Source organism: Poecilia reticulata, linkage group LG19 (assembly GCF_000633615.1).
Source record: "Poecilia reticulata strain Guanapo linkage group LG19, Guppy_female_1.0+MT, whole genome shotgun sequence".
In the NCBI taxonomy this organism is placed as follows: domain Eukaryota; kingdom Metazoa; phylum Chordata; class Actinopteri; order Cyprinodontiformes; family Poeciliidae; genus Poecilia; species Poecilia reticulata.
This window is the reverse complement of record NC_024349.1, coordinates 4703302-4727806: the sequence shown is the minus strand read 5'-3', so window position 1 is coordinate 4727806 and position 24505 is coordinate 4703302. Positions and strand designations below refer to the sequence as shown.

Here is a 24505-nt window from a genome sequence, read left to right as displayed (position 1 = left end):
GCATATGGACATTTTTAAGCTCATTTTAATTTATCATGTGATTAAATGATTTATTGCTTATTCCAGTTCAAGATTAGACAAATGTATCCCCTTCACCACAGGTGGTTGATGCAGATGGAGACTTTTTGTTTTTACGTTAAACTGGGCAAAGTTATTACAGACGAATAAGACTTACCATAGAAAATGTAAACCCAACAGGCTTTGATGCATCCAGATCTGCTTTTAGTAAATTTATTAAACTTGGCCATGTGTTTTCAATAAAAGTGACTGAAATTGTGTTTTTATTGCTCCAAAAAATGTTTTATTTCATACTTTAGAAATATTTGCAAGAAAGTTTGGTGCATTTTTTCCTCTTTAAACCCTGTTCAGAATCTACTCAGAGGAAAAAAATGAGGGGAAAAACAAGCGCTTTTATACTTTAACTAAATTTTTGGCAGAATTGATCACAAAGTTGATTCTGATAGATGAGGCAGTGTAGTAAACCTGAAATACTGCCACCTGCAGGTGGGAATTAGAATCACTTAATGGTCAATGTTTTGACCAGAAAATGTGGGATAAAATCAGAAAAATGTTAAATACAAACTCATTGGTCCTGATTTAACCAGCTTTTCCTGCTTTCTCCACTAGAGGGCACTCAAGGACCTGCAGAGTCCAAATCTGGGATCCAAATTAAACTCTACTGTGTTCACACAAAGTAAGTTTTCTTCTACTGTCTGTCTGGATGCGGCTAACCTGATGGTAAAACAATAAACTACAATTTTTAAATGACATCAAAGTTGGTAAATGTGACTATTCATTTACCAAAATCAGTGTTTGAAAACTATTAACTTTTTCAATCCAGAACTGTGACTAGTGACAGTTATTTATGCAAAATCAATCAGCAGAGTCACTGCAGAAAGAGTTACTTTAGTGTTTGTTTGTAAAGATGAATCTTGGCGGTTTTTGCAGTAAAAAAAAGGTTTAAATCAACGTTTCTCTGAATGTGTTTGTCTCCATGTTTGGGTTTTAGGAGTTTGCAGGACGTCCAGATCTGGTTTCAGCCCAACTCGGGGTTCAATACGCCAGGTTTTATTCCCCACTCTGACTCCCAAGATGGTTTTGGTAAGTTAATGTTGAACTGTGCAGTTAAATTAGATGAAGTTTGCTGATTTATGGACGCACCAGTACTAGTTAATAAAATAATATGAAGCAGAAAGACATGATTGATTGATGGATGGATGGAAAGACGGACATTAAAGAAGCAGTAATATGGAGGATTTCCAGTCGATTGAGATATATATTTTTTAATTCTTCAGTCATCAGATTGGAGAAAAGTACTTTCAAATGTTTCAGGAACTCCTGATAATTCAGTTAGCTTCTTTAGAAATCTGGACTGTGGCGCTAGCATTAGCGTTAGCTGCTACAGGCTTAGCATTGAGATGCTATTTTAGGCTTGAATAGCTTCGCAGATAGGCTAACTCCTTTTAGCACAACTTGAACATAACTACGGTCTTTTTCAGCGTCCAATCAGACCGGTGTTTGAGGCAGAAATTAACCCCGTTGGGCCGAGAGAAACCACTATAGCTGCTGTTAGCAGATGTAGCTGGTGCGTCATATTTACAGCCTTGCCAGAAACGCACAAATACAAAGGTTCCACTTGGAACTTTTGCACAAAAACAAATCTGATTAATTGTTTAAAAAAAAATTCACGCATTAAGATCTTTACAATTAATTATTTTAGCATGTTAAATTCCTACTCTAATAAATAAAATGTAATAGGTAAATATCAGTTATTAGAACGATATCAGTCCAGATTGTTTGCTTTGTGCTCGTTTTTCCCAGCTGGGTTTTCGGACCACCTCACCGACCAGAGCTCCGACAAAGATTCTGGAAGCGGCTCGCAGTCCGACCTTAGGAAGATCCCCTCACTTCCTGTTCCCTCTGACTTCCTGTCCAACTCTGGAGCATCCGGCGGGCCGATGCCCAAGCTGATGACTCCCGACGCTTTCATGACACCAAGCACTTCGGTACTGATTGTAACTCCAAACCTTTAGGGTGTCATTTGCAGAGTTGGGTAGTAACTATCTACCTCTACTTGAGTAACTTTTTGGAAAAATTTACTTAGGAGTATTTTCACTACGTTGTACTTGTTACTTTTACTTGAGTAATTAAATTATGAATTAGATTTTTTTTACTCTTACTCTTAAAATTTCTGGATTCTCTACTCTCTGAATGAAAAACATGTTTTAAACAAAAATTCACTGGTGTACTCACACGCCTGCAGTTTTTGTTAAAGTTTCATAAGTTTTGGTTTGAAGAAAAAAATCAGATTAGGATTTTTTTTTGTCTGGTAATTATAGTATTTATACAAATTATTATAATTTGGTCTTTAAAATAGCAATATTTATACAGAGTTTTATGTTTTGGTGCGTCTAATGGTGTAATTTTTAAATATGAATTCATGTATGTTTTGGTTAGTTACTCAGTACTTGAATTGACTTTTCTCCAAGTACTTTTCTTACTATTACTCGAGTAATTTCTTGGACGGCTACTTTTTACTTGAGTAAAAATATGTTGAGTTAGTGATACTCTTGAGTACAATTTTTGGGTTCTTTATCCAGCTCTGGTTATTCATAATTTTTTGTAACTCAGCATCTTTTTGGCAGCATAATATACGTTTTGTGACTCTGTAGGTACCTGCGTCTCCTGGCAGCAGCGCCAGCAGTCTGACTATAGTTACAGCCATGAGCAGCAACTCTGACTCGACAAATAGGTGAGCGTCTCTGTAAATATTATTGATATTTATCACAGAGAGCACTTCCTCCATATGATTTGTGGTGATTTGTTTCTCTGCAGAGCCATGGACGATGTCAGTCAGAGTCCCATCAGAGGAGAAAACAACGGCGGCGGCAGTTTGGGTCTCTCTGTCGCCACCAGCAGTCCGAGGGCTGCACCTGCAGTTCTGCTGCCCGGACTGGAGAATCTGCAGGTAAGGCATAACGCCGAGTCCTGACTGCTTCTCAGATTTCACTTCCTAATAGAGTAAATTCCTGTTGTAAAAGTTTTAATAAGATGTTTGCATTTAAGATTAAAAAAAAAACATCTTTGTAAAAGTGTTTCAGTCAAAACTTTGCTCAGTTCAATTTCACTAAAGAATTGCTGTTACAGCATTTTAGGCAATAAAATATTCATTCTCTCATTTAAAAATGAAGTTTATTAATTGTTTAAATGCATCTTTTAATGTATTTCTAATATTGTATGAAAAACCTTTAGTGGTTAAATTAAGAATCTGGACAATGTGGTAGAATATTTTTTGCCGCGTTATGCTGTTAATCACTAAGGGATGATTAACAGCACGCTAGAATAATCCATTACTAAAATTGTTGTTACGGAAAAGTTCCATGTCCTTCACCTCTTTGATTGAAGTTTTTGGTAATACATCAATCTGCATTTGCAAAGTAATCTAAAAGTAATATGATCTTGAGCTGCAAAACACAAAGGGCTGCAACGAGCGATTGTTTTAATTATTGATTATTCTGACAATTAATGGGAAACAATTTTTTTTTTGCCAGGTTCTGCAGATTTTTTAATTAACCACTTAAGCTTATTTTATAAAATTTAAAAATATATAAAAATGAAGACAAACAAATCATTCATTTTTAGAGTAGGAAAATAAATATTTCGTTGCCTAAAATGCAATAGCAGCATTCCTTTAGTGATCGCTTGATCATTTGTTCCAACATGTGAAAAGCTCTGGTGATATTTTTTATTATTTGATTAGTGTTTGGATTGCAAAAGGTGCTTAACAGGATATTTATTTATTTATTTATTTACAGAATGTCATTATTTAGGAGATGATAAATTTGCTTTGTTTTAACTGTACCGATCCTCAGCTGTTTCCTGTGTTTTCCTCTAGGCTCTGGCTTCCCCCAGCGGCCCTCTGGGCCTCGACTCGCCTCAGGTCCCAGATTCTCCTCTGCTGCTGCCGCTGGCCTCGCCGACCCGGGCCCGCTCCCCAGACGTCATCTCCTCCGCCTCCACCGTGATGTCGCAGGACATGCCGGAGATCGCGACGCAGACGCTGCAGCTGCAGCGCAGCCACGGCCTGGAAGCCCTGCAGCTTCCTGCGCTGCAGACGGACAGCATGGCCTCCGCTGCGTGTGCTCTGCACCTCTTGACGTCGCCGCGCGCCGCCACCAACAATGGGTACAAGCAACCAGGCAGCACTCATTGATTGATTGATTTCCTATTTTATTTCACTCTTTTGCTCTTCCTTTCTTTTTATTTTGCTCTTTCTGTTTTTCTTTTGTCTGTTTTTTTTTTTTTTGTTCGTTCCTTCAGCTTGTTTGCTCTCCTTTTAACTCTGGCTCTTTCTTTCACTCTAGCTGATACTGTTTCTTTCGCTTGTTCTTTCTTCCACTCCTTTTGTGTTTCTCTCGCTCTTTTTCTCATTCTTTTGCTTGGTCTTTCTTTCGCTCTTTTGAAATATTTCAGCAGAACAAATCCAGGGAAAAACAAACATGACTAAAACATACAAATTCCAACAAAGATATTTTGTAAAACTCAAGTATTTGAAAACGAGGCAGGAAGAATCATCGACCTGTTTATCATTAATGTCTATAGTAATAAGTCAGAACCAACCTAGTTGTTTTCTTTCTTCCTGTAGTTTGTTGCCCCTTGAACTCGGAGGTGCTGAGGGGTCGTCGATGGCGGACGATTCGGAGTCCAGACTCGGTAACAAACCGTCTCTTCTGGAGAACACGTTGTCGCAGGAAAACACTGGGGTCAGCGGAGGGTCGTCGGATGGCAGCGTTAGCCACACGTCATGGCCGGCGGCTCCAGACATCACCAGGGAGACCAGGAACAGCCTCAGGGACAACGGGCTGGGAGAATGGTCAGTCTGTTTCAGTCCCTTTGTTCAATCTTTATGAAAAACTAAAGACAACACGGCTCATCGGACAGAAAATAGGATTTTTCTTTCCATCACTTTATTTCCCAAATTAGGCTATCTCCAATTGGCTGGAGATAGCCTAACAGTTTTTCTTTTGTCTGAATGCTGCTTCTCCATGTTTGGTTCTGGGGATGCAGAGCAGAACCAGAAGACCTGAGGGGTCTGGAAGGTTGATACAACAGCAGCAGATCTTTAATGTATTGTGGTGATAAGCTGTTCAGTGATTTATAAACAGACAAAAGTTTTAACATCTGTTCTCTTTTTGGAAGGACTGTAGAACTGGGTGATGTGCTCTATCTTCCTGGTTTTAGTCAGAACGCCAGCAGCAGCATCTGGATCAGATCCAGGTGGAGGATTGATTATTATAGTCAGACCTATAAAGACTCTGCTGCAGTAATTGATGCAAAGATAAACGAGTGGATGAGTTTCCTAGTTCTTGTTGCTACATTAGTCCTCTAATCCTAGAAATGTTCTTTAGGTGACAGAATGCCGACTTTGCAACTGTCTTTATGTGGTCTTTAAGGTTCAGGTCAGAGTCCATCACTACACCATAGATAAACTTCTTTCAGCCTCTTATTGGGTTCAAATATCTGATTGGCTGGTTTGGCAACACATTATTTTCATCGACATTAGTCCTTTAATCTGGAGATGCTGCTCAAGTGATAGAAGGCCGACTTTGTAACTGTCTTCATGTGGCTCTGAAGGTCCAGATCCAGGTTTCACCCTGATCTGTAGTTTCTTGCTGTAATAACTTACTCTAGATCGCTCCTCTTTAGGCCCAAAGATAAAAACTTCAAACTTTGTTTTGTTTGTTAACTAATTGTTTCACCTGTCTTGCAGTTTGAGAGAGGAGTCAAGCGAGCGCCGCTTGAGCTCTCCCTACCACCGGCGCTCCTACCACCTCGCCCAGCACGACAGCCAGGATGTCGGCGCTGACCAGAGGTGACTCCAAGCTGTGCAGCTTCATTCACTACATGATTGCAGAGACTTCCTCTGAAGCTGCGGTCGCTGTTGAAACTTTGACGTTTCTGTGTGCAGCGATCCCGATGACGAGATCGCCAGCCTGGCTTCGTCCTCTGGGAACTGCGGCTCTCGCTCCTCTCACAGGATGCCGGTGAAAGACTGGAAGAGCTCGCCACGAGGCTCACCGAAACTGAAGAGGAAACTCAAGAAAGATGACGGGTATGTTCGAAACTAAAAAAAGCTAAATGTCTGCTTGATTATTTCTCTGTTTCTTGACTCTAAAACTGCTCATTTCTCTTTAAATTGTGCTAAAGTTGTAATGAAAATGGATGCAACAGTTAGGGAAATGTTGCTTACACATTTTGAGGGACGTTTTCTCTCATTTCCAGTGAATCTTCTCAGCCCAGGCACATGGATCCCGGTCAGGTACAGTTGGCTAGTAACTTGTTAAATTTAATTAATTACATCTACTTCAGTAAATTCTTTGAAAAAATATACTTTTAGGACTATTTTTACTATGTTGTACTTTTTACTTGAGTAATTTTATTAGGAAGTATCTCTGCTCTTATTTGAGTAAAATTTCTGGGTTTTCTACCCACTAAATGAAAAACAAAAATTTTTCAACCAGACACAGACACACACCTGCTGTTTTTGTTGAAGTTTCACAAGTTATTTAAAACTTGTGAAAATGATTTGGAAAGATTTTATGTTGTCTGATTTTGTTATTGTTGCTTATATGAATTACTATCATTTTTGTCCTTAAAATACTAAAATTTTGGTCCAGCTGCTTCTCTCAACCCACTAGGGGTTAATTAAATAATCACTAATTATTGTGTTCAAGTTGTGCTAAAAGGAGTTAGCCTGTCAGAGATGCTATTCAAGCCTAAAAATAGTTTCTCAATGCTACCCATGCAGCAGGAGCAAAGACGCTCAGGCTAATGTCGGCGTCCACAAGCTGAGTAGATAGAATAACACTTTGCACCAAGCTGATGGCTGAATAACCTAAATAACAGATTAAGGTCATGTGTCTAAATTTACCATCAAAAAGGGTTTTTGAATTGAAAATTTGCTTAATTTGTTACGTTTTGAATAAAATGCAACAAAATAATTACAGACTCCTGTTTGGTGTTCTGCAGTTTAACACAGAGACTCAGGATGAGCTCCTGATGCTGCTGCGCAGCCAGCAGAGGGAGCTAGCGGATCTGTGTTCCCTGGTGGAGACCATGCCGGGAACTATCATGGCGCAGGTGGAGCACGTTCTGATGAAGCACCAGGAGCAGGAGCGTATCCTCCACGCGTTTCCTCCTCTAACATGAGGCGCTGCATTGTGTTTGCTGTGAGGTTTGTCTGTCTGTCGTTGAGCCTTGACCCTCGGTGGCCTCAGAGCGCAGACTGGACCGAGCTCTGGCCGAGAATCAGAACCGCCAGCAACAGCTTCACGAGCAGCTGAGCCAGCAGCTGAGCCACGCCCTCAGCACGGCGCTGACCAACAGGATGGACAAAGTCCTGAGAGAGGAACTAAAGAAAGCAGTTCCTCAAAGTAAGCTAATCGTTTTACCATAGCAACTGACCGCAACGCCACTTTATGTTTCTGGATCCAACATCAAAAACATTCTCCACACAAAGAACAGAACATTCAGTCCATTACAGTTTTATGTTTTCAGGCTTGATGTTTATTTCACTATTATTAATAAGTGATCGCTGTGATTAGATTAGCTACCACTGCTATTAGCTAAGCTAACACAGCGGTGGTTGATTTAAACACCTGCTCTGCTGATGATCTGTCTAACTCGGTGTTTAGTTTGCCTTTTATTTTATTTTGTAACTGAACCAAAACACACCGAATTCCACATCACATCTACAGGTTATGGATGTCAAAGTCCAGGTAGCATAACTGAGCTACTTCCCTCTCCCTCGCTCATTAAAACTTTCCCCTGACCTTATCTAGTCATGTTAGTGTTGACAATTTGTAGCAATGCACTGCGTTTATATCATGCATACATTCAAGATTAAGCGGTAAAACCAATGCTAGGCCTTGTCAGCCAGCAGCTTTTTGCCCTCCAGCTGGAAGCTGGTGGCGGGATCTTGCATGTGTGACGTCACCCTGCAAGGGATCCAGCAGTAGCACAGTCAAACAAATAAAAAAATAATACAGTAGTTTAATTATTAATCACCATGCACAAAATATTGTGCATGGTATCCAGGGCTGTTTAACCCAGCCCTGGATAAAATGCAGCAGTTTTTTTGTTTTACTGTTTTTCAGGCGATCTGTGAAATATTTTCTGGTTTTCTGGCCTTTTAAGACTTTAAGGAAGCTGTAACTTCAGGGCTTGTTTTGAACACTTTGTAGTTTTATTCCAGTCATTGTTTTTTTTTTTCATCATAATTTTACACCAGGAATCTGGGTTTTCTGACCAGAAGAGCGAGATCCAGATGTCCCTCCAGAACCCGATGGCGGCGCATGGTTGCATTAATCTTGCAGCAGATAATGAACTGCATCCAGGAAGCATTTAAAATAAATTCACATGGTCACTGATGAGCTGCTTTTTTGTTTTGTCACTTTGAAATGCTCCGAGTCAAAGTGCAGAGCAGGCTGTGCATCAATAAATGATGCTGTTATTTAATGCTTGAGATAATTCTGAGCATAAGTAAACTTAAATATAGCAAAGAGCGCTGAGGTGTGTTGATGTCGGACTAAAACGCTGCCGTCTCTGGAGAAACGTTTCCCCGCCTCGCACTCAGAGTAGAAAAGTCGGGGTTTTTTTTGCTCGTCTAATTATAGACACGCTCCTGCTAATCTTTCCCCCTACTTTCACTTTATTTGACATTTTACAGCCATTTCTAAGAGTCTGGAGCCGGTGACGGGGCAGCTGAACAACTCGATCGCCGCTAAGATGGCCGCCGTGGAAGTCACGATTAAGGACATCGTCATCAAAGTGGTTAAATCCAAGGTAGGCCGACCAGTTTCATAGCTCAGGGTGGCCAAAGTGCGGCTCGCGGGCCATTTGTGGCCCTCAACTGAACTTCAAAAATGATACACATTTGCAGATTGAGAGTTTTAATTTGCATTCAGGGTAAAATTACTACCAACTTAATTCTCTTACAAAGTTTTCATGTTTTTATAACCAAGTTTTAAGAAAAGGTAAAACCATGTTATCCGTAGTTTTCCTCAAAAGCTTGACTTCTGAAACTCAGAAAAATTCTAAGTTGTTTTCTAGAAAATTTATCAGATTAATCACTTAATTTAATTGTCATAAAATCTACAATAAATAACATTTGAAAAAAATGTAAAATAAGAAAATTGGGCTAGTTCATTTGCTGAATTTTGGTCGGTTTTTGAGTGAACGCTTTTGGCCCATGTGGCGCAAAGTTTGGACAGCACTGGGTTAGTTCTAACTTGTCGTGTGTTTGGACCAGAACACTACGGACGCCATGGGCCGGGCCGCGGCGGAGGCCATGCAGGGCCCCATCCAGGCCGCCTACAAAGACGCCTTCCAGAGCACAGTGCTGCCCGTGTTTGAAAGAGGCTGCCAGTCCATGTTCCAGCAGATCAACGACAGCTTCAAGCAGGGCACGCAGGACTGTAAGGCCGCACAAGTTAACACTGTGGACTGCTCACAATCTGTAACTTTCACCTCGAAAGGCATCACCTCTACATCGACGATTTCACTCAGTGTCTTAAAGGGGCAGTGTCATGTAAAGTCAACTTTTTTTTTAGCTTTACATCATGTTATGATGTTTTAATCTCAATGGCAAAACATCTAGTTGGACGTTCAAGTCACAGCTCTTCCCCTGCTCCTTATGACTAGCCAGCAGCAATTAGCAAATACTTTGAGGAACTGCCGTCATTATAGGAGCTACTGCTCAGTTTAACACTGGTAAATACATTAAAGGATTAATAAAGGAGCCAGAAGAGTTTCAGAAAGAGCAGGAGTTTTAAAGAGACAGAAGCCCAATTTCAAGGTGTTCAGTTTCTTTTAAGTCATGTTTGATGTATGCAGCATTTTTGTGACAACTGAATTTAAGATAATTAATTGATTGTGCTATAAAATGGCTGAAATATGTGACACTGCCTCTTTAAGAGTATTTGACTCACATTATTGAAGTGGTGAACGTTGGCGGCAGGCAGTTGGGTGAAAAACCTCAAAACGAAAAGCACAGAAGCGGCTACGGCTATTTTATTTAACACTAAATAAACTCACTGTATACAATAACCAACTTCCTAAACAAACAGGTTTCTGTACTTTTAAAACTCAGATATTTTCTAAAAATCTATTAGTATATAATACTTAGTAACCCAGGATTTTTGACCAAATATATCAACACATTTTTATCCAACTTTATGTTGTCAAAGCGTCTCTAGCCAATATTTATAAACCACATGAAAAATGATTTTTTTAAATATTTTGTAAATATTTTTTTATATAAATTATTACTAAAACAACTTAACAAGTATTCGAACCATATATGTGTGTGTGTGTGTGTTTCGTCCCCATTTTAGTTAGACCTTAGACAACCAAGTGCAACTTTTAGGCTGTTTTATTTTATTTCATTTTTAAATGTGACCTGTTTGATTGCAATTCGCCCAACTCATTTTTTGCCAAAGGCAACATTTTTTATTTATTTTTTTTTTCAAAAATCTCTCTTCATTTTCAGAAGGTGACAATTAAAAAACTGTTCAATAGTGAAATCAAAGTCATGTATGGATTTTGTTTGCTGTGCTGGTGCTCCAGTCATTGAAGGTCATTGAAGTATTTTCCAGGTCTGAATGAGTATAGAGTGAGAAAATGGGGGGGAAATATTTCTATTTTCTTCAACACATCCATTTTTTCTCTTTGAAATATCTGCCATAAATTCACAGTCAAGTTTATTTTTTGTTATTTACAGTCGTAAAATGTGGCCGATAAAGCTCTGGCAAGAAAAGAAAAAAGCTTTTCCACCCGCATTGTTATCCTCAGTGTTGAGTTCAGGCTCTGTATTGAAGTTGTTTGTGTTTCTCCGTCTGGTTGGTGTCAGGGGTCAGATCGTCTGAGCACACAGACAGCAGATCTTCTCTATAGGTTCGCCTAGATTGGAGCCTTGAGACTCAAACGGTCTGAATGTGCAGAGAAGCGTCCCACGTGTCTGCAGAGTCAAACACTTCCTCTGTTTTACAGTAAAGCTTCCCGTTGGAGAAGACTGGAGTTTCTTTGTTATTTTTATTATCTATTTTTTTTTTTAGATGTCCTGCGGCTTTAAATTCAGGCTAGAAAGGAGGGAGACAAGGTGACACGAGATCCTGCGATAGAGTAACGTCTGTTATGAGCAGTCTCTGAAGTTTAATCCACACAGATGGAGAGCGCACACCTCTTCCCATTTAAATGTAGTCAGTGTGGAGTGATTAAATATTGACTGAAGCCGCAGCATTAGCATCCGAGCTGCTGCATCACTTCAGGCCCGACGCAGCTAACGCTTACCGCATCATATGATTGCAATTATTTCACATAAAGAAGATCATTTGACGGATAGCAGGACACAAAAGCTATAAACAGGCTGTGCAGAGAGAGTCCATCTATTGAAATGAGCAACTAAAGACTGGTGTACATGCATTTAACAAAACAAAGTGATCAATATGCTTTTCTAAAAGTAAAACAAAAATGAGACATTTTTATGCTTTGTTTCACATCTAAACCCAGTTCAAGAGCACTGGGCCCAGTTTTAAACCCAGTAAAAAAATATCTATTTATTTTTGTTTTTCTTATTTCTATATTTAAAAAAATGGTTTTTATTTTTTTATTGCTATTCATGTATATATATTTAAGTAAAATTATCTTTTGTATTTAATTATCTTTTATTATATGGTTTTATTTTTATACGTAAATGGATATTAGGCCAAAAGAAGCTATGAAAAAAAGCCTTGCTGCTGTTTTTTGTTTTTAAGAAAGCGTGTTGTGTCTCTTGGTAATTAAAAAATTATTCAGAAAATTAATATCAAAAAATGATTAATGGAGTGCGGGGTAAAAAATGCAAATTGTGTAGTGATGAACCAAAACTAATGGTTCCCATCTGGATGTAAATTAATGTAAAATGCAGAATTTCAGAGTTTTATCTTTTAGATGATGAAATAAGACATAAAATGTGGAAAGTCTGACATATTGTTCACACTTATTTATCAGCTCATTTTAGGATTGAGGATAAAATATAATTTACTTTTTAAAAAGTTTTCTTGTGTAGTTTATTAACTTCAAACACCTGAACAACTAAAAATGCTTCTAATAAACCTAATTTAACAAATCTTTGAAGCATCTATTAGCTTAAGCTAAACTTGAAACGCTAAAGTTTGAGTCCTGTCACTCAGCGTTGCCATGACAACCTGCTCTGAGCGGAGAGGAGTGTGTGTTTTTCTGTCGCCAAGTTGTGTTTTCTCTGCAGACATCCAGCAGCTGGAATCCCACCTGAAGAGCCGGAAGCAGAGGGAGCAGGAGGCGCGGGACCCGGTGATCGGCCAGCTGCAGCAGGCGATCGACGGCTTCCAGAGCTGCACCGATCAGCTGGCCAGCAGCGTCTCTGCCGCCGTACGAGCCGAGGTCCAGCACCAGATGCAGGTGGTGGTGGGGAAGTACGTACCTGCGCTGCGGCCGAGACGCGCCGCCTTTAAAAACACTCCTAGGGTTTTCTGAAGTATGCTTGAAACAACATAACCAGATCTAATTTAGCTTTTCTCAGCAATTACGAACTTTGTTTCAATAGTTTTGGTACCACAACAAAGCAAACACTTGGAAGTGTAAGCGTCACAGAAAATGAAGATGGAACATAAATAATTTGGATTTTTTTTTTTGTCCCTCACCAGAATTGTCTTTGCCTCATACGTTATATAAACCTTTTAGACGGAGCTGCATTAGTTGCTATTTTCTAGCTGATCACCGATTCCAATTTTGGCCAATATTTTTTTGGTAAATTAAGTTAATTTACAGAAGTTTCAATAAAAATTTTTTTTAAAAATACCTACATTGACAATTTATTGTCCAGCAATATTTATCTATGCTAGATGTAATGTGTGGTAACGGACTGCAGAGTAAAAATAATAAAACTCAATCGTGGGACTAATGTAAGAGCATAAATTTGATACGGTCTCTTGTTTGCCAATTCATTTCCCAGCCTCAGATTGAGCAGAAGAGCTAGCTACTGCGCTAACAGCGCCGCATTCAGGCAGTAAGTCTGTGTCTCCTCCAGTCTGCAGGAGTCCATCCTGAGCCACTTGCAGCGCATCGTGAAAGGCGAGGTGAGCCTGGCGATGAGGGAGCAGCAGGCCGTCGTCACCTCCAGCATCATGCAGGCCATGCGCTCCGCCGCCGGGACGCCCGTCCCCACCGCACACCTGGACTACCAGTCACAGCAGGCCAACATCCTGCAGCTGCTCCAGCAGGGCCAGCTCAACCAGGCCTTCCAGCAGGTACCGACTCGACCCAGACACCACAGGTCACACTAGACGTCTTCGTTGTCCGTCATTTTGACTGACGGCGTCAAAAATATTCCGTCATATTCTATTATTATGCTTTGGTTTTTAAATGTTATTGACATAGGCTGTTTTGATGCCTTTAATTTTTATGTGTTTTAATATTCAACACATTAAACAGACAATCCAGATCCCATCATACATTAATCAGGCAGATGAACAAATCTGACTTTTCACTGCATTGATAAAAAAATCACTGATAGGACAATGAAATGAATCGACTCCACTTAAGTTATGAAGAGAAGGAATATTCTGTCAACACAAACCCTGCCAGTCGCTCTGATGGGCTAAACCGCCGGTGTCCAAACGTTTTGCACCACAGGCAAAATCCACAAGTTGAAAGTCCTCAGGAACCAAAATGAGCTTTTTGTCTCCATTGAAAAAAATGCAAAAATACTATTATTGTGAATTCTCACTCCTTTATCTGCACCATAATAAATTCAAATAGTAAAATTTTTACAGAAACCAACATTGGTCTGAAATATGCCTTAATATTTACATTTATTTAACTTTTTGAGCCAATTATTTTCTGTTTTGTCTGTTTTTGGTTCATAGCCAGCAGTAAAACCCAGAATTTTCTTTTAAAGCCTTTGTAGTTTGTAGGCCAAGTTTGTTTCAGAGTAAAAGTTTCTGGATGTTTTGTGGCTGTGATCTGCTAATTAAAAAAGAAAATATTTGTTTTGGACATTTTCCTTTTACGATATAAACTCTAAATGGAAATCTCACCCTAAAATAATTTGTCAGCTTTATCTGCCAAATTTGCATTGGTTTTCAAGTGCAGTCAGCGGCCATACAAACTCATTCCAGGGACCACAAATGGCCCTCGGGCCACACTCTGGGCACCACTGGGCTAAACCGTTTATTTACACATTAAGCAGGGATTCATTCACTGTAAAAACACAAAATATTACCAAAATTTTGATCCAGGTTTTACTGCAAATATCTTATTAAAATGAGACAAAACTAAGTTATAAGTAACTTTTTAGCAAGATGTAAGATATTGATTTAAGTCAATAATTCCTAATATTGATGAAGTAACTTTCCCATTGGCAGATTATTAAACCTGTAACAAGACATTTTTCCCATCATATACATGAAACAATCTTACAAACGAGCATTTTTTCATCAATATTAGGAATTATTGACTTAAAACAAGCTAATATATGTTGCTGAAAAGTTACTTGTAAGTTAGTTTTGTCTTATTTTATGTTTACTAAGACATTTGCACTAGAAACTTGATCAAAATACTTGGTGATATTTTCTGTTTTTGCTGTTTTATGTGTCTCGTCTTCCCCCTGCGCTTTGTTTCTGGAAATGCTTTTAACTGTGAACAAGCTCAGCATTCTTATTTTTGTTTTATTGTTTGTTTGGTTTTTTCCTCCTGCAGCTCTTCTGGAAGTTGTTTACAGCTCGTCTGGTTTTAAAGTTCCTGATTTTTCCTGTCATGTCTCTCAGCCTGCTGCGGCGGGGAAACATCCTCTCTATAAATGTTTAAAATCTCGACTCATTCATCTCTAATAGGGGTTAAAAATGGTTGTTCCCTTCAGCCAGGAGCTGCAACTAATGATTACCTTCATAATCAATTATCTGGATGATTAATTTTCTAGAAAAAATGAATCCTTTTCCATACACTTTTAGAAATGCATTAAAAGATGCAAGGCAACAAATAACTGAAAGCCTTTTTCAAGAAAATAAACATGTCTAAAATGCAATAATGTAGGATTCCTTTAGTGAACACATGATCATTTGGAGATTAATTGATTAATTTTGGGATAAACTGATCATTAGACAGCAAAAGGTGCTTAATGTGAGATTTTCTTTTGTTTTATTTGAACCAGGTGAAGTTAGAAAATGCCACTCGAGTTCTGGGTAGGACAGATTTATAAGAAGGATTTTTATCTTTTTTTTGTATATTTCGATATGATATATCAGGGTTTTGACTTCACTTTCATTTTGTGCCACAACAAGATCACAAATGTCCTCAAAGGGCCGACTGTGGAAGAAAATATTGATAAAACTACCTATTAACTATTAAACAGCTGTCTCTGTTACTTAAAGTTAAATAATATGGAATATCTTTTCACATTGATTCAATACAGATAAAACAGCTTTGATTTAATTGATAAAATAACATTTAAAAACATAAATGTTACCGTGAATGAAAAACATGTTTTAACCAAAACCTCACCAGGCAGACACACCTGCTTCTACTCTGACTTGACTAAAATATGCTGAAGTAGCGATACTCTAACTTAATGACAATCTTTGGGTGCAAACTTCAGCTGGTTCACAGCATCTTTCTCAAACTGGGTGTTGTTTTTTTTTTTGCACTGGAACCAGTTTGATAAGGAGAAGAAAAAGTATTTGTCCCACTTTGGGTGACGTGTTGAATAATCAAGGCTTTGCTGCTGAGGTAACATCAGTGGTTGAGCTTATCCAGATCCTCCCTCTTTGCCGTTCAGACACGCCAAAACACCTGTGTGTAAATATTTGCTCTGCTTCTTGTTAATGCTGGTAAATCCTCCCAGCCTGACGTCGTCGTCATCCAACCAGATCTGTGTCGTCGAATGACGCTGCCCCTGTGTTGCACTGCAGGCTCTGTCTGCGACGGACCTGAACCTGGTTCTGTACGTGTGTGAGACCATCGACTCCCAGCAGGTGTTCGGCCAGACGCCGTGCCCCCTGAGCCAGCCGGTGCTGCTGTCGCTGATCCAGCAGCTGTCCTCCAACCTGGCCACGCGCTCCCAGCTCAAGATCAGGTGAGGAAACGCAACCGATCCCAGTTACTTCTGTTCATTTTGGTCTAAGGGGCCATGTATTCCTTATGCTGGTCACTAGATGACTAAAAAGGAAACTTTCAAAGAAAAGTAAATAGTTTTTTGTTTAAATTACACATTTTTCAGTTTAGATTAAAGTGGCAGAATTAAATACTTTTTTTACTTTTTTTAGCTTTACAAAAGGTTATAATGTTATTTCCTGGAGCGTTGCTTTGATTTTTTTTCATGCATGTTTCGGGAATCCTTTAATCTCCATGGCAACCATTCACCTGGTCGGACATAGCTCCGCCTTCGAGGCACAGCTCCTTCAGACTAGCCAGCAGCAATTAGCCAACACCTGTTGAATCTGCTGAGCTCATTACAGGAGCTACCTCTCAGTGGAAAAAAACACCCAGCTGGTTTTTCCTTAATTTAACCAGATAAACCCCGTTGGGATCTAGATCTCATTTTCAAGAGGGACCTGGACACAGCAACCTGGTTTTTGGCAATAAATTGTTTTTTTTGGAGTCTGGAAAATCACAAATCAGCAGGCACCACCTGTTACCTAGCAACCCCAACAGAGTTCTGCCCATTACTTAGCAACCCAAATTGAGTTCCAGCATGTTTGGTCAGCCAGTTTTACCGCTTTATACACTGTACAATGGCTGCTGGAAAAGACAAGACTTTTGTTTTTGACTTACCATCCAGAATTCACTTTCTGCATTCTTGTTGTTTGTGCAGGAGGCTCCCCCTCTGCTTTTCAAAGATGTATAGCTGTATAATTGCACATCTTTTTGCGACTTTATTACAACCTTATTCTAGTATTATGACTTTATTACCATTCTGATTTTATTCTTGTACTTTTATGACTTTATTCTTGTCTGAGTTTATTCTCAAAATATTATGACTTTGTTTTCATCATTTTATTTTGTCTTAGTGTGAAAACCAAAAAACTGGTTCAAAATGTTTTTCTTTTTATTCTTAAATATTTTATCTTCGTGTTTTAATTTTTTCCTCTAATCCTCCTGCTGGTCTCTAATCTGAACTGCTGCAATCTGAAGCAGCTCAACCTGCAGAAACGTCTTAATTAAAACTTCTAAAAACTCGTCCCGCCCCTTCCTCTCCCACTCAGCGATAAAACGCCCCTCAGCCTTCGGACTAAATTATTTCCTCACATTTGATCTCCACAGTTGGGCCATTACGCGGCGCCCCCTGTGGGCGGAGCGGCGGTAAAGTGCTGACCCCATCACGCCGCTCCGTCTGCTGCACGGCTGTCCGGGGAGCTAGCTCCGGGTTTTAGCTGCTCTCTGCTGCTCCGCTCCGTCCTCGTTCTCCTCTGCTTTATTGTGTCCTATAAAAGAACAAAAAAAGAGCTTCCTGCACCCACACTTTTCAAGACAGCGGCGTGCAGCTTCTTTTTATTCTTAACTTTGGCTTATTGTTTGAAGACTTTTCTTGCGCTGCAGAGACAGAAATCATGGAATCAGGCGATGGGAGTGTGACTGTAAGTCACGGCCTGTGCGGATGAAGGCGTCTCCTGATTGGAAGCAGCTCATAAACGGCGTCGTTATCCTCAGAAACGGTGACCTCAGTGGGGTCGTTGCGCGCTGGACGATGCGGAGCGGCAGTTTAAGCCGCTGCTGTGTGTTTTTAAAGGTGCGGCGCAAACGTAGCAGATGAGTTATTAACAGCTCAGAGTCTGCGCCGCGGCGGCGTTACAGGCCCGTTTCACAGCGCGCCGGTTTAATGGGTCTGCAGCGGAAACCCGACACCGTCCCGCCAGATGTCCGACCCGAAACGATTAATTAAGGAGTTAAATGTTGAGCAGCGGAGGACGAGAAGATAGGAGGAACTGGGGTCAACATAAACTCAGAACCGGCTTCATTCAACAAGGAATAAAACTAATATTTGATGTAAACCTAAATATTCTGGACACCCATTTGCAGCATGAAAGAAAAAATAAAACACCAACTGAGTGTAAATTGGTGGGAAGTTTTTGTCTTCAAGCCGAAACAAATATCAAAACTCATAATTTCAAGTTTTAAATCACAATTATGATACCTGCAGCATAATTATCTCCTAATTAGAACTTCAGAAGTCAAAAGGATGAACTTGTAATTATGATTCATTCTTTAAATGATGACTTTGAAAGTTGAGATTATGACATATTCTCACAATTTTGACTTTAAAAATCAAAACTATGGTTTTGAAAGTTTAAATGTTGGTTGTTATCCTTTGGTCCTCCCTCTCCCAGCTACCTGGAGGACGCAGTGATGAATCTGGACCACAGCGAGCCGCTGACCAGGGACCACATGTCGTCGGTTCTGGCCCAGGTCCGATCCAAGCTGCTGGCCTTCCTGCAGCAGGACCCGCACAGTCCGCTCAGCAAGCGGGCGCGCGGCCTGCTCCTGATGCTGCATGGAGTCGTCAACCACTAGGCCTGCAGGCGACTCCAAACGAATGTTTTAGTGCTGAAGCTTCAGGGAACGTCCGCCTCCTGATCTTTACACCAGAAAAAAAACCAGAAAACAAAAAAAAAAGAGAAGATTTTCAGTTCCTCCCTCCGCTGGACGCCGATAATCAGGACAGGTTTGACATTCCGGTCGCCTTCAGCCGAGCGCGGAGACGTCTGGCCTGGAAATGTCGCCTTAAGAGCAAAAAGCTGACCTTTTTTTGTTGTTTCTGCGACGGGGAATTCAGCAATTCCTGCAGCCCATCAGGGCGACCACAGGCATGCCGGGTCCCGGAGGCATCCTGTGTTTCCTTTCCGTTATTTCCTAATTGGCTGGAGGTGACATTCACGCCCCCAACTCGAGAACCCGCTCATGTTCATGGAGATGATTCCTTTTTCTTTTTTCAGGATTTAATAAGGTTATTCGTTTAAAATCAGGAGCAGTCCAGGAATCCATCGCCGTCCACCTCGTTTTTTATATAAAGAGCATTTAGTATTTGTAAGCCATGTATACTTGCTTTAAATCTCAGAGTAGCTTAATAATAATAATAATAAAAACGTAAACAGGATTATTACTGATAAATCACCAGGATGTTTGTGAACTGAATGTGCAGTTACTCCTCTTAGGCTCTAGGGGGCAGCACTCACTTGGACCCTTCGTTTTCTACAGAAAAGAAATCCTGTTTCTTCTTTTGTTTGTTTTGCAGAATAAACTGAGATTTCTGTTAAATATCGGAGCTGTTTGACTCACAGGGTAGATTTGGATTGTAAAATGAAACAAAATCATCTGGGGTGATTCGGATCCGTCGGACCCGTCTGGAAAGTGCCTTACCGCGTTTCATCCGCTCCTGACGGCGGCCATGGTCGAACCGCAGAGGAGAACCTGGACCTCTTGTTGACAAACATTTTGGTTGAGAACGAGAAAAGCGGCGGTTCTGTTTTTCTGTTTTCGACTACTAGCGATCTGCAAAGTTTTTCTTCCTCTTTCTCTCCGTTGTGTTTGTTTCCTCCGGTTTGGATGGCTCTGTTTATAGTTTTACCCTCAAACGTTTTGGAATAAAAGATAAAAAAATGTTGCTTGTTTTTTTTTCTCTTTTTTTTTCCAGTTTTTAAACTTTTCTATGAGATGCTGATTGTGGAGCTGCACTGTAAAAAAATATAAACAGCAGTAATTTGGAAAAGAAGAAAAGATGAAGATTCATTTTTCATTCATTCATTTAGATTCTGAGTAAAGAGCAAGATATATATACAATAAGCTAAATTAGTAGCTAAAAAAATTGTTTTTGCTAAAATATTTTGTTGGTAAAAACTAACAGTTAACTAATTACTTAGTTAACTTATGTTAAGTACTTACTAGACTAAATATTTTTGGTTGAAGATATTTAGCTTAAATATTTTTTAGCTAAATACTTAATTATCTCATAGCTAATTACTTGGCTAAATAAATAGTTATTCATTAAACTAAATATTTAGTGTCAAACTAAATAGTATGTGAAATATTTGGTTTTGAAGATAAAAATTTATTTAGTTTTTAGCTAAAAATTATAGTTTCAACATTTCACACTCGGAGATTTTCTTGTTTCCAGAAAATGTTTGAAATATCACATTTTCTGAGTTTTGCTCACAAATTTGGACGTTTGAAACCCAGAAATTTCCACAGAAATTATTTTTTGTCTTAATTGTATCCAGTTATAAAATTTAATTGCAATCTAGAAAATTCAAAAAAAAAATTAGACAGGGAAATTTTAAAACTATTTTCAAAAATATTTGTGAAATATTCTCTTTCTATCAAATTTCAACTTTCCAAACTGCGAAATTCTTTTTCTAAATTTTTTTAGATTAATCTCAAAATTTGAGTTTTCTGTAGCAAATTTACAACTTTTAAAACATAAAAATCTGTTTTTTTCTCAAACTTTTCTGAGATGAATCCCCAAATTGAATTTATTTTCTAGTAAACTTGCACATTTTCAACTTTTTTTTTTTTTACTGTAAAATTTCTGAATGTTTTTTTCTAGCCAATTTTCAACTTTTTCCTGTTTTTTTTTTCCTCCAGAAAATTAGTGGGGTTTTGGCTCAAATTTACTTTTTTATTGTATCTACTACTAATACTCCATTGTATCGCTGACTGAGGTATGGAGGGAACAACCGGCAGGAAACCAGGAGAACGTGAGTCAGTTTGTTAATGCAGAGCATCTGAGCTCATCAGGGACTCTGCTGTAGACCTTCCTCCTCCTCCTCCTCCTCCTCCTCCTCCTCCTTTCAGCGGATGAGCAGCAGCGGATGCTCTCAGAGCGGAGAAAGCGCTGCAGCTGCAGGAGGAGAACTCAGTGTAACCAGCCGTCCTTCCTCCTCTTCCTCCTGAAGAATAGACTCACTCTGGAGTTCAGGACAGAAGCTGAAACTTGTGGGTCCGGAGGACGAACTTTCGGCTCGGCATGGCGTCTCTGCTGAACTCCGCCTGCCTCATCTTCTTGCCTGTTGCTCTGCTTCTCAGTGAGTACCAAACCGGTTCCGGTTCGGTTCCGCGGCGGGGCTGATCTGATCTGGGAGCTCCATCACTGCGCAGCGATCCGCGTTAAAAAGCTGCAGGTGCTTCATGGTTGTTGGTGCAGCAGCTGGAAGAGGAGGAGGAGGAGGATGAAGCTTCGTTTATAAATCTGCAACCCTAAATGACAAATTAATAATTTTACTCGCGTTTTAAAAGTTTAAGTCATAAATGTTCCATTTAATTTATAAGAAGCTATAAATAATTAATGTTTATCAGAAACTAACCTAAGTTTAGAGTGTTCGTTTTTTCTGCTCACAATGTTCCTCACGCTGCGCAGATATACGGAATACCGAAAATGTCAAAATGTCATTGTTGAGGGAATCAATTACATCAGAATTAAAAGATATAGAATATATCACTTATTTTTGCTGTATATTTTTGCTGCTGTTCTTGAAGATCTTAAAATAATGTCAGCTGTAAATATGGCTTGTTAATTAGACCCTGATGCCTAATTGAACAACCCACAGGTCTTTTAGCCTCTCTTACTCACTTGGATGACAGATAATATTAGAAAACAATACTGACATATGCATTTCAAAAAATGCCTTTCAGTTAAGGATGAATAATTATATAATCTGATTTCTTGCACTTTTTTATGAACATGCAACCTAAAATGGCAAATTAATCACTTTTCTCACATTTTAAAAGTTGATTTAAGTTATAAATGTTAAATTTCATTTACAAGAGGCTATAACCCAAGTTTAGAGCATTTCTTTTTTTCTGTTAATGTTCCTCATACTGTGAAATATGCGGAAAGCTGAAAATGCCAAAAATCCATTAAGTAAATCAATTACTACAATCTTTACATCAGAATTAAAACAAATGGGGAGAACATATTAATTAAATAATGGGAAGTTGATTACATTCACTAAGTATTTTGTTCCTGTTTTGATCTTGAAGAGCATAAAATAATGTCAGCTGCCAACATGGCTCGTTAAATAGACCCTGATACCTGATTGGCTAACCAATAGGACTTTTACCTCCTCCCACTGACTTGAAAAACAGATTAGAATAACATTTAGATTAGAAAACTATACTGATATAAAAATACTAAATATTTCTATAAATCATCATTTAATTTGCTTCCAGTTTTTATCATATTATAATATATTTTTGGAATTATTAAAGAATTAATTTATTGATACCTAAAAAAACAAAGCGTCACTTTCGGACTTCCATACATCTCTTGGCTAAATACATGCAGTCAATGATGACATCTAAAAGATAAATGGTGACAAACAAAAATTTGTGTTGTTGTTGCTGACTATCATAAAACTCTTCGTTCCTCCTCTTCCAGAAGCTTCGGCTGCTTTTGGATTCATCTACCGATCGTAAATCCCCTCATCAATAACCGAAAGGTTGCCAGGTCTTGTGAAAACATTGAACAAAACGCCAGATTAGCTTGTTTTGTGTGTTTGAGGGAAGCAGAGGGGATGGATTCAGTCGGATTCACCTGGAAGGTTTTCCTTTTCTTTCAAACGCTGAAATTAAATGACGTTTCTTTTAAACATTCATACAGAAACTGCCAGGCTCTGGATTAAGATTTTACGACTGCTTGACTGATTTACGTTGAATGCGTCGTGCTTGGACTGGACGCATTAACTGGTTTCTAAGATGGTTCACGAGAGCCAGGCTAGGTAGAAAAATATTTTCAAACATTACAAATTTGCTACAAAAACTCAGGAAATTTTAGATTAATTTCATATGTTTTCTAGAAAAACTGGAAATTTTTGAGTTTGAAATTCTGAAATTTCCACTTTTTTCCCCTCAAAACTTTTTCAGCTTAATCTCAAAATTTCTAGAAAATTGAAACTCATAAAATTTCCAGTCTAATTTTTTTAATTTTTAAACTTAGAAATTTCCAATTTTTTTTTTTTAAATCAAATTTCTGAGATTTATCTTAAAGGTTCCTTATTTTTTCCAGCCAATTTTTAAACCTTTCCAAGTCCAAAATTTACTTTGACTTTTCTTGAAAATTTCTGAGAATAATCTCAAAATTTCTGAGTTTTTTAGTGGAAATTTGCTGCACCGTTTTCAGCATTTGCAGATTTTGGGACAAAATTCTGTTGGTGTATTTTTTGTTGTTGTTGTTTTTCTTTTTTGCAGCTTAAATCTTGGTCTTGGTTGGATTCCCATTTCTCTGATTTCCTTTCACTCTGTATTGAACAGCTGGTTCTGTGCGAGTATTTTCTCCAGTCTGTAATTTAAAAGGTTTGCTGTGTTTAGTTTGGTGTCTTTGTTTGTTGAGGTGATGACTGAATCTTATTCATTCTGAGTTTATGTGACATATTTAAAAATAATTTATGAACTTGTGTTTTTCATATCTAGAGCACGTTACATATATGTTTACGCAGTTTTTCAGTGATGCATTAAATCCTCCTTCTGATGGTGAACTCAGGCGTAACAAACTACATTTAACAGGGTGCAGATACTTTTTCACACAGGGCCTGTAAATTTGTATGTTTCCCTCCTTGTTAATAATAAACATGTTGTGACGACTTCGTCAAGGCGGAGCTTCAGAAAGACCTGCAGTTTTTAAAGAGACAGAGGCCCAATTTCACGCTGTTCAATTACAAAGTCAAATTTCTTTCAAGTCATGTTCAGTATAGAGCTTTTTCTTTAACAACTATTGTTTGTGCTATAAATGATTTAGGTTTTTCCATTTCAGTAGTCAGTTATAGACGCATAAATACCCAAAATAATTAACATTTATCAGACTTTTACATTTCTGCCAAAATATATGGGACTTTTAAAATTAAAAACCCACAAATTTTCTGGAAATCAACAAGGAAAATATTGAAAATTTGCTGGAAGAAACTCGACCTTAATTTCACAAATTTTCACAAGTTTATAAACTCAAAAAATTTGCCAAAAAAAAAATTCTATAAATCTTAGCAATTTTGTAGAAAAATCGTAGAAGTTTCTCAGTTTAAGTAAAAAAATTTGCTAGAAAAAAGTCAGAAATTTTTTGATTAATCTCAGAAATTTCCAAGAAAAAACTTTAAAATTTTCAAGAGTCAAAAGTTTTCGACCTTTCAAACTCAGAAATTTCCACGTTTTTCTAGAGCAGTGGTTCTGAACCTGGGTTCGATCGAACCCCAGGGGTTCGTTGGAGCCTCTGCTGCGGAGGTAAACACACACTTGTGTAAAGTCGTGATGACGCGCCGCTTTGCCATCACTTGCTGCAGAGGATCACGTTACATTGCTTAGCCAATCAGAGGATCCCGTTACATTGCTTAGCCAATCAGAGGATCACGTTACATTGTTTAGCCAATCAGAGGATCACGTTACATTGCTTAGCCAATCAGAGGATCACGTTACATTGCTTAGCCAATCAGAGGATCACGTTACATTGCTTAGC

At 38.7% G+C, this 24505-nt stretch overlaps 2 protein-coding genes across 2 annotated transcripts in view; both read left to right on the top strand.

Annotated features, from left to right (window-relative positions):
• Positions 1-19672, top strand: part of edc4 (enhancer of mRNA decapping 4) — a 31524-nt gene extending 11852 nt beyond the window's left edge. Inside the window, exons 13-30 of the mRNA XM_008436541.1 lie at positions 628-694; positions 1010-1101; positions 1822-2006; positions 2673-2752; positions 2836-2968; positions 3896-4185; positions 4646-4873; positions 5771-5872; positions 5969-6112; positions 6283-6319; positions 7030-7177; positions 7278-7433; positions 8729-8844; positions 9311-9476; positions 12305-12491; positions 13106-13325; positions 15984-16147; positions 18399-19672. Coding sequence (XP_008434763.1) covers positions 628-694; positions 1010-1101; positions 1822-2006; positions 2673-2752; positions 2836-2968; positions 3896-4185; positions 4646-4873; positions 5771-5872; positions 5969-6112; positions 6283-6319; positions 7030-7177; positions 7278-7433; positions 8729-8844; positions 9311-9476; positions 12305-12491; positions 13106-13325; positions 15984-16147; positions 18399-18582 — 2699 coding nt within the window. The 3' untranslated portion in view covers positions 18583-19672. The remainder of the gene's footprint in view (positions 1-627; positions 695-1009; positions 1102-1821; positions 2007-2672; positions 2753-2835; positions 2969-3895; positions 4186-4645; positions 4874-5770; positions 5873-5968; positions 6113-6282; positions 6320-7029; positions 7178-7277; positions 7434-8728; positions 8845-9310; positions 9477-12304; positions 12492-13105; positions 13326-15983; positions 16148-18398) is intronic.
• A 1194-nt stretch (positions 19673-20866) lies between these two features.
• The window catches only part of nrn1la (neuritin 1-like a), a 54140-nt gene continuing 50501 nt past the window's right edge, over positions 20867-24505 (top strand). The window contains exon 1 of the mRNA XM_008436540.2: positions 20867-21089. Coding sequence (XP_008434762.1) covers positions 21032-21089 — 58 coding nt within the window. The 5' untranslated portion in view covers positions 20867-21031. The remainder of the gene's footprint in view (positions 21090-24505) is intronic.